General features: G+C 35.9%; 2 protein-coding genes across 2 annotated transcripts; both read left to right on the top strand.

The window, feature by feature from the left end:
- The first annotated feature begins 1,025 nt into the window (after positions 1 to 1,025).
- Positions 1,026 to 1,610, top strand: LOC119665672. The gene has a single exon (XM_038074901.1). The coding sequence runs from the start codon at positions 1,026 to 1,028 to the stop codon at positions 1,608 to 1,610; it is 585 nt and encodes a 194-aa protein (XP_037930829.1).
- Positions 1,611 to 1,675: 65 nt separating this feature from the next.
- On the top strand, positions 1,676 to 10,686 carry LOC119665671 (uncharacterized protein K02A2.6-like). Its single transcript, XM_038074900.1, has 4 exons — positions 1,676 to 1,806; positions 1,929 to 3,685; positions 3,728 to 4,990; positions 10,406 to 10,686. The coding sequence occupies exons 1-4, from the start codon at positions 1,676 to 1,678 to the stop codon at positions 10,684 to 10,686; spliced, it is 3,432 nt and encodes a 1,143-aa protein (XP_037930828.1).
- Positions 10,687 to 13,238: the final 2,552 nt, after the last annotated feature.

The following is a 13,238-nucleotide window of genomic DNA, read 5'->3' as shown; positions in this document are numbered from 1 at the left end:
GCTGCTAGAACAGTGTCCCAGTCCGCTGAGTTAAATGCGTTTTTAACGTCTAATGTAATGATGACACAGTATTCTTTGTCTCCTTCGAGCCAACGGTCTCCTTTAATGGCATCTTTTGCTATGGCTATGACAGCTTCCACGGCCTCTATTGTGGAGCGTGCCTTCCGAAAACCAAATTGTCTATCTGATAAACCATTGCCATTCAAGGCTTCTTCTAGTCTTCGGCTAATTATCTTTTCCAAAAGTTTACCGGCCGTATCAATCATACATAGCGGGCGGTAGCCTGATGCATCTTGTACGTTATTGCCCTTTGGTATAAGCACCAACCTTTGTATTTTCCATATCCGGGGGAATGTTCTCTCCTTTATACATGCGTTGAACACTTCCCTGAATGAATCAACATTGATTTCTGTGGCCATCTTTAGTGCCAGATTTGGTATTCCATCTACTCCAGGTGCTTTGGTTAGTTTCAAACCTTTGCATACTACTTCCACTTCTTGCCTGCTAACCTCAGGTATTTCATTCTGTGGCTCACTATCTTGTACTGTATAGGTTATATCAGCTCTCTGCGGGAAGAGACCTTCAACTATTGCTTGTAGCTTAGCTGCGTCTGTTGTAACTGGTGGACGGTAGCTATATAATTTTTTCATAACCACTTTATATCCTAGTCCCCAGGGGTTATTATTGTAGAGTTTAAGCTTTTATGTAGATAGAATAAGCTTTGTATAAGAGTAAGCTTGTAAGTTAAAATAAAATAAATAAAAATCAGTCTTGATCGAAACCTAATCGTAAACATTACATTGGCGACGAGGAAAATATTGTTAAAAAAATTATTCAAAAAAAAAATTAATTTATCGTTAAAAATTATTTAAATTAAAATTAAATTTTAATTAAATTTTTTAAAAAAAAAAAGAAAAAAAATTTTTAAATCATCATATAAAATTATATGAAAAGCAGTTTGACTCGTGCAAAATAAATTATACAAAAAAATTATTTAAAAAAGAAAATTTTTGTTTTTGAAAAAAATGACACAAAATGAAAGTGTATGCTTCACAAGTACGACCATGTCAGGTGTGCGGGAGTTCAGACCGCAAGTGGACAGTTGGTGCGACTGGGTGGAGATCCTAGACTCCCATTTTGTTGAAATGGCTTGTCAGGACGACAAGATCAAGCGGTCGATCCTGTTAAAAAACATTGGAATGGAGGCTTATGGACTGCTGCGGGACATCTGTGATCCGGATCTGCCTGCAACCCAAACGTATGATAAATTGTGTACGCTTTTGGGAAGTCACTTTTCAAAGCCGATTATTATTTTTCGCGAGCGAAAAATATTTTTTGATGCTGTTCGTGAAAAAGGGCAAACAATTATGGAGTGGTTTGCACTTTTAAAAAAATTAGCAAGAAATTGTAAATTTGGGGCACAATTAAATTCGTTTGTTCTAAATAAATTCGTTACTGCTTTAGACGGTAGAACATTCGAAAGATTGTGTGAAGAAGATGAGACCTTGACAATTGAACGGGCATTAAAAATTGCAATAATTACGGAAGCAAAAAATGAAGCTTTCAAACAGCAACAAACCCATGATGTAGAGGTTAATGCCCTTTTTTAAAAGAAATTTGCATTTCAAAGGCGCAAACAGTGCGAGTACGAATAAAGCTTGCATGCATAACAAAAATGCAAACAGCGGCAGCAGCAGCGGCAGCGGCAGTAAAAAGCAACGGCAGAGCTGTAAACACTGTGGTTGGAGAAACCATGAAAGTAGTAGCTGCAAATTTAAAAATTGCAAATGCAATAATTGTGGACGTGTGGGCCATTTGGCCAATATTTGTTTAAAAAAGAAAACAATAAGTATTGTAAATAATAATGAATGCAAAAATTTTTCTAATTTAGTAAATAGTTCTGATACTAATAATTTTTCAATTTTTAGTGTAGATGATAAGTGTCATCCCAAGTCACCACCTCCTTTCGTCGTTGATGTAGAAGTGAACGGTGTTAAGCTCGCATTTGTACTAGATTCTGGAGCAGCTTGTTCATTACTTTCGAAAGGCGATTTCCATAAACATTTTGGGAGAATCAAGCTAAAGAAATGCAACGATCAGTTTGTCACATACAGTGGTGATATTGTGGGGATTTTGGGTGAGTTTAGTGCTTCAATTAAGTGTCGTGGACAGTCGCACAAGTTGCGAATTGTGGTTAGTGATACGCTTAGCCGCCCTGTTTTTGGTAGGGATTTTATGTCACTTTTTGGGATGGAAATAAGCACACTGAGTCAGTTAGATGATAGAGTAGCGTTTCTAAAAAGTAGATTTTCTACAGTTTTTGCTGAAGGGTTAGGAACGTATAAGGTGCATAAGGTTAAACTTAGTCTTAAAGAGGATGCAAAACCTGTTTTTTGCAAGCCCAGGCCAGTGCCATTGGCTTGGCGTAAAGAAATCGAAAGACAGATTCAGGATTTGGTAAAAAAGGGTGTTTTAAAATTAATAGAGGATTCAGATTGGGGTACGCCGTTAGTACCAGTGTTAAAGTCTAATGGTGAATTACGTATTTGTGGCGACTATAAGTCGACCATCAATAAGCACCTGCTAGATGTGAGGTATCCGTTACCTAGGATTGAAGAACTATTTGCTTCCCTTAAAGGACAGTTCTTCACCAAACTTGATTTGTCAAATGCGTACAATCAGCTTGAATTGGTAGAAGAATCCCAACGGTTATGCGCATGGAGCACACATTTAGGTATTTTTAAGATAACCAGATTACCATTTGGTGTTAAGCCTGCCGCAGCCATTTTTCAGAAAACTATAGAAAACGCATTGCGTGGTATACCTAATGTTGTTAATTACCTGGACGATATTCTTATATCAGGAGATACTATTGAAGAGCATAGTAACTCCATTGAAAAAGTTTTGAAAAGATTAGAGAGCGTGGGTTTGCGTTTAAACGCTAATAAGTGTGTTTTCTTTCAAAAAACAATTTCCTATTTAGGTTTTGATATTGATAAAAATGGTTTGTCAAAAAACCAAGATAGGATTTCAGCAGTCGTTAATGCTCCAATACCGAACAATTTATCTGAAGTTCGTGCATTTATTGGATTAGTTAATTACTATTCAAAATTTATTCCTAAGTTTGCTGAGATTATGGAGCCGTTATATGCATTGTTAAGAAAGGGTGTTAAATTCAGGTGGACAAAATCATGTCATTATGCCTATGAAAATCTTAAAAAGGAAATTACATCCGATAGATTCCTAGCTTCTTTTGACCCCAGTAAACCTATTATTTTACAAACGGATGCGTCAAATGTCGCTATAGCCGGGATCTTGTCCCACAGTTTTCCTAATGGAACAATTAAACCGATCGCTTTCGTATCTCGAGCGCTTTCGACAGCTGAACGAAATTATAGTGCTATTCAAAAGGAAGCACTAGCCATAGTGTTTGCAGTAACTAAACTGCGACTCTATCTGCTTGGTAATAAGTTTGTTTTGCAAACTGATCATAAGCCGCTTTTGTCAATTTTTGGTGAAAATAAGGGACTACCAGTAATGGCAGCAGCTCGTATTCAGCGATGGGCTTTGACATTGTCTGGATTTGATTATACCATCGAGTATGTCAAGGGGTCAGAAAATTTTACAGACAATATTTCGCGTATACCTCAAGATTTGCTTCCTTCTGTAGATACAGAGGAAAATAGTTATATAAATTTTATAACCAAAAATAATGAGCTAAATTTAGATTTTAAGGTAATTGCAAAAGAGACTGCTCGCGACCCCTGTTTAGCGAAAGTAAAAGCCGCTATTGAAACTGGGAAGTTACATTTGTTAAAAGACAAAATATTTTCGCCTTTTCAAACTAAAAATTTAGAGCTTTCGATTGAGTGCGGATGTATATTATGGGGTTTTAGAAGTGTAATACCTTATACTTTGAAAAACCGTGTTTTAAAAGAGTTACATGCATCTCATTTAGGCATTGTAAAGACAAAAGCTTTGGCTAGGTCGTATGTTTGGTGGCCTAATATAGATAAGGATATAGTAAATCTTATAGATAGATGTATTCCATGTAAAAAGGTTCAGCCTAGTCCAAAGAAAAGCCCACTAATTCCGTGGGAAATGCCTAGCTCAGTATGGTCGCGCATTCACATTGATTTTGCCGGGCCAGTCAAGAATGTTTACTTTTTAGTCGTAGTTGATGCATACTCCAAATGGGTAGAAATTTTTAAAACAAAGCAGATAACAGCGGCATTCACGGTGGAGAAATTAGAAGAGCTATTTTGTAGGTATGGTTTAGTGGATGCCATAGTAAGTGATAATGGAACCCAATTTACAGCATGGGAATTCCAACAATTTTTAAAGGATAATGGCATCAAACAGATTCTTACACCTCCAGGGTTTCCAGCTACAAATGGGCAAGCCGAAAATTTTGTTAAAACTTTTAAAAAATCTCTTGAAGCAAGTTTAAGCTCTGGTGAAAAAGGAAGTTTAGACATAGTGCTTAAGAGATTTCTATTTGATTATCGTACTATGAAGCATTGTACAACAAGAGAGTCTCCAGCTAAACTTATGTTAGGTAGAGAAATGAAAACGCGGTTCGATTTATTAAAACCACCTTTAGTGAAAGACAGAGTGAGAGAAAAACAACTTAGTAACATTCAAAACCATGGGGGTTCTAGAGATATTATTTTTACGGAAGGCACACCGGTCTTTATCCGAGATTTTTCAGACCCAAATAAGGTAGGATGGCAGGAAGCGGTAATTAAGGAGCGTTTAGGTCGACGAACATATGGTTGCACAATATCAAGAACTAATAGGGTGATTAAGCGCCACGTCGACCAAATGATGGCTTATAGTGGTAGTGCTATAAAAAATGACTTAACTACGAAGGAGTTGAACGGTGCTGCTGAAGAATCAAGTCCAAATGTAGAGTCAGCCGTCGCTACTACGGAAGGGTATGCGACTGAGGATGTAAATGTAGGTAGTGGTTGCTCGCGTCTGCGAGAACGTAAAACTAAGATTAATTATAAGGAATAATTCATGAATATAATTTAATTTATACGGAGTAATAATTTGTTGTTGAATATTTCATAATTATAATTATATAATTTTAAAGTGAATTAAAATGAATTTCAATTATGCTTTACATTTATATTTTATATTTTCTTTATTTATGTATATCGTGTTTAATTATTATAGTTATAATCTTAGGAGGAGGGCTGTAGAGTTTAAGCTTTTATGTAGATAGAATAAGCTTTGTATAAGAGTAAGCTTGTAAGTTAAAATAAAATAAATAAAAATCAGTCTTGATCGAAACCTAATCGTAAACATTACAATTATCGACCTCCTCACACATTTCCTTGAAGCATCTTGCCTTGCTATTCGATATCGCCTTTTTTAGTTCAGTTCTCGATGTTTTATAGGCTTCTTGGTGCGCTATAAAATTTTCGCGACCCCTTGCCAGTCCACCAATACACATGTTGTCTGCCATTCCGCCGGCCTTTCTTTGCCATAGATGCGTTACATGAATTTGTTATGCAGCGCATCAGTTGTATTGCTTTATCATTCGCACTGCCAGTTAGGTGGATGTCGTCCATTGAGAGCTTAAAAGCTTCTTTGTCCAAAGTTAACTCCTTCCATAGCGGATTTGGAGTGGCTACCGCAGGAATGGTTCTTGCTGCGCGGTCATGTATTTCGAATATGATAGCTTGGTGGTCACTATGTGTGTAGATATCTGACACTTGCCACTCAGTTGAATTAGCTAGTGGATCGCTGATAAATGTCAAATCAATCTTAGAGCTTCTACCGTTCCTTGTGAATGTATCCTTTTGGCCGCAGTTCAGTAATACTACATCCAGGGTGGCCAATGCTTCTAGTAGGCACTCTCCCCTGAGGTTTGTCAATGTTGAGCCCCATTCAATGGCCCAGGCATTGAAGTCACCGGCAATCACTATCGGCTTCATATTTTTAGCGTCGCTAACAATATTGTCCAGTCTTTGTTTGTATTCTTCGATTGATAGACTGGGGGGTAAATAACAGCTGAAAAACGTTATTCCATTCACTGTACTTTTTACGTATGCTTCCCCTCCGTCGAAGACCTTCTCTAGTGGGAATTTATCACACGTCCATATCGATGCCTTGTTGCACTTGCTGGTAGCCCAGCAGTGATTGTCTAGTGTACTATAATGTTCGCTCATTATAGCTAGATCTATTTTTAATTCGCGTACAGTCTGCTTTAACAGATCCTGTGCCGCTTCACAGTGGTTTAAGTTCAGCTGTAAAACTTTCATCTTTTTTTATTTAGTATCCTCCGGCGGGCAGTCAAGTAGTGGGGACATTTAGGTCCTCCCGTAATATGGTTAGCGTCAATATTTGTGTCAGTTCTACAAAGTAGGCAGTGAGGGGCACCTTGACACGCTTTAGCAAGGTGGTCCTCTCCACCACACTTGTAGCAGTGTTTTGACCAGTCTTTGGAGCTCTGACAGTTCCTTGCCACATGTCCAAAATCGAAGCATTTGTAACATCTCCTGGGGGTAACTTTTTGGAGTAATCGGCACACGGTCCATCCAACTCGTAGTTTGCCCACCTCCTCAGCTTTACCGGCCTGCTTCTTTGGTATTACAATTATAGCCGTTCTGGTACCTCCAGGGGCATTTCTTATTGTTTTGATCGCCGAGGGATGTATTTCGCCTATTTGGTTTTTCCATGCATCAATTATTTCCTCTTCTGTGGTTATTTTGTCCAGGTATCGTAGTTCAAAGGTAGCTTCCTCCGTTAGCGTTTTGACCTCTATTTCCTCAGGTAGTATACTTTTGATGTGGTCTTGGTGGACACTTGTTATTGTTTCTGCTGATCTTTTGAATTCAAGCAGAAGTTCCCCTTTTTGTGTTTTCCTGATAGAGTGAACATCATTACCTACTGCTTTAAGCTCTGGAGCTCCTTTTACTTTCCGGAGTATGTCCGCAAAGGAAAGTTTCTCAGACGGTTTAATGATCACTACATCCGGTCGAAGTGGTTTCACGCGTTTTTTTGTTTGTAAAACCCAAGCTTTTGTTGTTGTCTTCAATTGGTGCTTGAGGTACATCAGCGTTGCCGTTCGTCCCGGCCACCGTATCTAAGTTGCTTTCCAATGCTTTCCTTGCCTCCTTAGACTTAGTATTATTTGCCCCCACGGGTCGATTTGTTTTCGTCTTCTTAGGCGGTGTCTTCCTACTTTTTTCGATTTCTTCTCTTAACCGTTTGGATATGACTGGTGTTTGCTGCGGCTGAATTGTTTGGGTACCTTTATCGTTGGTTTTAGCAGTGATAGTTTTATTTGGTGTCTCTTCGGCAGTTCTTTTATAGAGCGATGATATCAATGCAACAAGATCACGCATTGCTTGGTGGATGGACCTTCTTCCTCCACCCATCATCTCATTTAGCTCGGATATTTTGTCCCCGAGTTTAATGAACGCTTCCCTTTTCACTTTTGGAACACTGTTCCCATTAAGCTCCGGAGGGGATGAGCGAGCTCTCTCGTTATTTTGCCTCTTTTGTGATAGCACAGGTGAGTGTGTTAGTCTCGGCGCCCTCATGAAGTGGTTTTGGCTGGGACTGACTATCCGTGACTCCTTTGCACTTTCGGTGACGGCTGGAGTATTAACGCCAGAGTGTATTGGTGTTTTTGTAGTTGTGAACATTTTTCTTTGCAATTGGGTCCCAACTTAAAGCCGTTATCTTGGTTTCGTTGTGTAGTTACCCTTATTGTGGTTCCATGATTATCTTTGCAATGCAGGGAGGTCATGCGAGGGTTGACACATAGCCTTATGAGCGCATGTGTTCAGAGCCAAACCGGGAGCTAAGCAGAAGATATTCTTAACTGCCCTACACCCCAACTTAACAGGACGAATCCAAGATCGTTCTTTAAGGCTTGCCAGGTTTTAACGGGACGGAGGCAGATGAAGCATTAGCCTGAAAGCCGTCTGGACCAGATTTCACTCTAGCCCATATTGGTAACAGAATACATCATCCACCAGCCCAAGTCATCATATCCAATCGTTTGCTCCAGTATACCATAATCAGAATCTTACTGGTATCGATCCTGATGCCTTTTCTTATAGGCTTTCTCCATTATCATGTCATCATGTCCAATCGTTTGCTGTTGTCCAGTATGCCGTAATCAGAATCTTACTGGTATCGATCCTGATGCCTTTCCTTATAGGCTTCCTCCATTATCATCTCTCGTATGTGAATTGTGATGCGACAGTCGTCCCTAACATGATATACAGACGCTGCGCATTTCCGACTCCCTCGTTGGCGCATCAATTGCTCTCACATTGGAAGCAGACATTGTGCGCTTACGTGTCCCTCGATGCCATCCCGGGATGGTGGACGCTTAGTTAGAGCCGGCGTCTACTCGGCTCAGCTTAGGGGCTTCTCAGGGTTTCTGTGACCTTTTAAGCCACACCCTCCGACACCTAGCTGGATTTTAGTCGCCTCTTACGACAGGCATGCCTTACCGCGGGAATATTCTAACCCCTATCCCGCAGGGGCACACAGCACAAATGTGTGTGCACGAATCTGTGTGCACAATAATTGCTTTGTGCGATGTGAAATTTGAAATCGCACAACAAATTTGAGTGCGTGCATTTTTTTTCTTAACACCACAAATGTGCGTGTGCATATTTTAAAAATAATTTCCATTGCCACAGTGCAGTGTGCGATTTTGTGCACCACATTCCGAACTCTGGTTACAAGTGCTCAAGCTACTTCACACGCAAAATAGGATACCAAGTTAATACAGATTAAGGATCTGGGTTAGCATCAAGTAGCGTGCAATATCTATTATCCTTAACAACAAACCAATTTCAGTAACTAAATCAGCAAAATATCTCGGTATGCATTTTGATTCTAAACTAACATGAAAACATCATATTATAAAAAGCAGTTACAAATTAAAGAAGACCAAAGACAATTCTGTTGGCTATTGAATAAAAACTAGAAGTAGACAAATCAAAACTAGAAGTAGACAATATCATTAAACAATCACTGCACATCAAAACTGCAACATTAGCATACTCCCTACAGTTGAGCTCACAAGACGTCGCAGATTTAACCTCGTCCAATCCAGTGGAACTAATTTGATTTTAATTAAATTAATTTTATTATTTATATTTATAAATTGTATAGCCTTTAATTATATCTACTTCACAAACTAAAATGACTCCCTGTTACTGAACAGGTAGTCAACAAATTTTTTCTTAACTGAATTGAATTTTAAAATGTACTTAGGGCCAATGCACATATAGGGAACACTTAAGTTAAGAATAGTTTAAGTTTATTATATATCAGTCCTTAAGTATTGACGGTTTTTACAATGCAAAGATTTAAAGGAAGGATTTGATTATGTAAAATATGGCAATACTGAAAAAATCTTATGAAGTGTCATATTAAGTTGTTTATATACCTCAGCGGCTCGAACTGAAAACTTTTCTATTGTCAAATTTTCAAAAACATGAGTGGAAAACGGGGCTCCAATTTTTCAAGCTAACAATGAATTATTATTATAAAATAAGCAATGAACTTAATTCGTAAACATCTATTTCGAGAAATGTCCAGTCACTAAAAAAAAAACTTTGGAAATTTGAAACGCGATATAAAAATGCGAACATCGTCAGAAGGACAAGAGTTATACAAAACTGATGGTGGACCCTTAAAACAGGTGATATCCACGGAAGATGCAAGACTGCTATCGACAATACATTCAACACAAATTTAACGATTCAGCAGTTCTTATGATAACGATTGCTTTCATGAAGATAACACAGAATGTGAAGAGATGATAACGGAATATCTGATAGAAGAAATCGAAAACAGTTGTGATGATGAATTATATGTGTAAATTATAAGCGTTTTTATAATTGGGTTTTGTGATCTTTATTTGATTTTATTTACTTTATACAATTGAATTTATACAATTTCGGTTATTGATTGTTTAATCACTTTTTTGTGTGTACCCGTGTGTTGACACGTTCGCGATCGAAAAACAAGAGACAGAATCAAACCAACGGAGTTTACTTGCAGCCAAAAAATATAACAAAAAAAATTGCTCATCTCGAGCGCAAAAAACAAAAGGCAATAAAAACAAGAATTAGAACCGTTGGTTTGATTACATCTTATACAGGGTTAGTTAGATAAATTAATTAACCATATATTAACCATATAAAATATTATATATGAATTATATAATATATTAATTATAATAATTTAATTATACAATATGTGATTTACAATAGATTAAAATATAATAAAATATAATATATAAATCATATAACACATCAATTATTATAATTCTACAGAATCCTACAATATTAACAATTTGACTTTAACCGCTCTAACAATATGTTTATTTTATTTCAATATTATTTATATATATTATTTCTAGTGAACAACAATTGGGAAAGCTTTACGCCAACTAAACTAAAAAATTCACTGCAAAAGTTTCTTATTGGTCTGCTCTTGCAAAAACAAAAAGAAAGTAGACCGAAGAAAAGTCTAAGCGAAGCAAAATTTCGCTTTTTTGAAGCGAGATTCGAGAAACGAATGCAGCAAATAGAAGAGAAACATACATTGGAAATGCATATAAAGCAAAAAGAAGCGAAAGAACAGGAAAAAATCTGGAAATTACAAATATATAAACTAGAGCTAGAAATAAGCTCCTTATAAAATTCAGAATATTCTTAAACTATTGAAATATATTTAATTTAATTTATTATACCGACACCATTAAAACAGTTTTTAAAATTATCAAAGTTCTAAAAAAAATTTCAATATGGCTTTGAATTCAAACTTCCTTGAATTTTACTTATGTCAGCTGATTTTTAAGAAACCATTAAGTGCTCTTTGTTGGCCACTTAAATCTCACTTAAAATTCAATGGTAAAACTGCAAATGTCGAATTGGTCCCTAAGTGTGCATTGTAAAACTGACACTAAGAATAGAGTCTTTTTTAATTTAAGACACATAACATACTATTATTTATTTAATATATTTTCATATTCGTAAATTAATTGTTTAATTAATTTTTGAAATATTTTATTATAACCGATATTTCGATTCTAGAGTGCTGATATAATAAATATTTTTAATACATAATATAACAATCCAATAAATGCATAGAAAAAAGGAATAATAATACAGTACAAAACAAATTAAATGGTAAAAACTAGAGTTTGGAATGTGGTGCACAAAATTGCACACTTCACTGTGCGAATGGATTTAATTTTTTAACTATACACTCGCACATTTGAACTGTTAAGGGCCCATTAGACAGCATCGCCCGCTATCAGCGCGCGATGTTGTCGCTTGCCATTACACATCAAATTTTTCAACAATTTTTTAAACACGTCCCAGATAAAACAACAAATATACTAAAAAATAAAATCATACATGCATTTAAACGATGTTTTCGTTTTCATCCTTTTATGCGCGTATATACATATGAGAATTTTTTCTCCAACTTTTTTGTGAAATGCGAAATTTGTTTGTGTAATAGGAACATTTGAAATTTTAAGAAATGCGATGACGAAAATCAAAACATTTTGATATTTCTTCAAACACGCTCGTGTTTTTGCATATACAGTCGGATTTGGTCGGCATGCAAAATTTAATTTGTTTTGAGAAATGGAAGCGTAAACATCGTTTAAATGCACGCATGATTTATCGTTAGCATGCGATGCTTTGCAAATATGAATGAATTGTATCTTTTATTTTAAATAATTGTATTTTCTACATAGGTAAAATTTCTTCATTTCCAAAACATGTTATTAACAAGAATTAAAATATTAATAACCTTGGGCTACCAAAAATATATAAATAACTAAACATTAAATTACAAGAAATGTTTTATTTTAAATATTATATGTATCGTTTATCTACGAAAAATTTATTACTAAAACATTTAAAAAAAATAAATTCAAAATATTAAATATAATATAATATATAAAAATAAGTATAAAAATTAAAATTATATATTAAATAAAAAACATCACTTTTTGTTACGAATTACGCATAGCAGTCGCTGTTCAGCGATTGTTTTAATACTGATGAGCACGGTTGCCACTTGAAAATTTTTTTCTGTACCAAAATTGGTTTAAAAAGGTACCAATTCTGTAAAAAAAGGTAAAATTTTTTTGGACCTTTTTGTTTTCTCGTTCTGTGTTTTTCATAGTGTTATAAATGAACAAAATATAAAATAGTGCAAAGTTGCATTTATAAAAAAAATTAATTGGAAATATCCACAATAAAGTTGGGTCGTCAAAAATGTACCAGTTTTTGAACATGAGTACCAAACGAAAAAAAAAAAAGTACCAATTTTGGTACTAAAGTACCATAAGTGGCAACCGTGCTGATGAGTGAACAAATTTTGCATTGTTTGCTGGAGGCGTGTTTAAAAATTGTTGAAAAAATTGATGTGTAATGACGAGAGACGACTCGTGCGCTGTCAGCGGGCGATGCTGTCTATTGGTCACTTAAAGCAAAAGAACGTGCGCACACACATTTTAGGTGCTGCTTTAAACTTCACATTGTATCACGCGATGTTTGTGCACACAGCTTCGTACTCACACATTTATGTAATGCGTTGACTTATAAAAATGTGCACAATCAAATGTGTGAAAAAAATTTATGCTCTCTTCGCACACGAGTTTGCTTTTCTAATATTACGATTGCAATACCATTTTGCTGCAAATTTTGAAAGGATTGATAGTTGCATTCGTTGAGATCGTAACGTATGTTAAAAATTGCATAAATTAACATATATTAAGGCAATTCACAGTACCATGGTAATTTAGTAGTCTGGTAATATTACCGCGTTTATTTAAAACAGTTGTGAACTGTTTTAATTGCAAGTAGTAGTAAAAATCAAGGAAATTTAAAAATGACATCAAAAAATGGAAAACATGAGTTATTGTCAGCCTTGTGCTTTCAAAACGCATTTGATTTTATGAATTGTGATTCAAGTAAGCAACGAGTATATCAGAATGGTTAAAAATTGAATTAAAAGTATTTATAAGGGCAATGTTATGCAGAGTGTCTCGGGCACAGCATGAGTACAATTGTTGTTGTTTTCAATGCAAATTTTAAATTTGAGAATGAGAGAAAAAACAATATGTCCGTTCAAACTCCGGCTTGAGAGCCGGCGTATTTGTGTCTTGGCACTAAGGCAAAACAGTGTTGTTTAGTAATAAATTTCAAAATTTGCGCCTTTTAGGAGCAAAT

This window comes from Teleopsis dalmanni, chromosome 1, assembly GCF_002237135.1.
Source record: "Teleopsis dalmanni isolate 2A chromosome 1, ASM223713v2, whole genome shotgun sequence".
In the NCBI taxonomy this organism is placed as follows: domain Eukaryota; kingdom Metazoa; phylum Arthropoda; class Insecta; order Diptera; family Diopsidae; genus Teleopsis; species Teleopsis dalmanni.
The sequence above is the reverse complement of the archived record's forward strand: the minus strand, read 5'-3'. Positions and strand labels throughout refer to the sequence as shown.

Excerpts from the sequence above, each read along its gene's own strand:
- LOC119665672 (XM_038074901.1), top strand. The coding sequence starts at position 1,026 with ATGACACAAAATGAAAGTGTATGCTTCACAAGTACGACCATGTCAGGT.
- LOC119665671 (XM_038074900.1), top strand. The coding sequence starts at position 1,676 with ATGCAAACAGCGGCAGCAGCAGCGGCAGCGGCAGTAAAAAGCAACGGC. Across the intron at positions 1,807-1,928 it reads AATGCAATAATTGTGGACGT|TGTAGATGATAAGTGTCATC; the intron begins GTGGGCCATTTG and ends TTCAATTTTTAG. Across the intron at positions 4,991-10,405 it reads TTGCTCGCGTCTGCGAGAAC|TGAACAACAATTGGGAAAGC; the intron begins GTAAAACTAAGA and ends TATTATTTCTAG.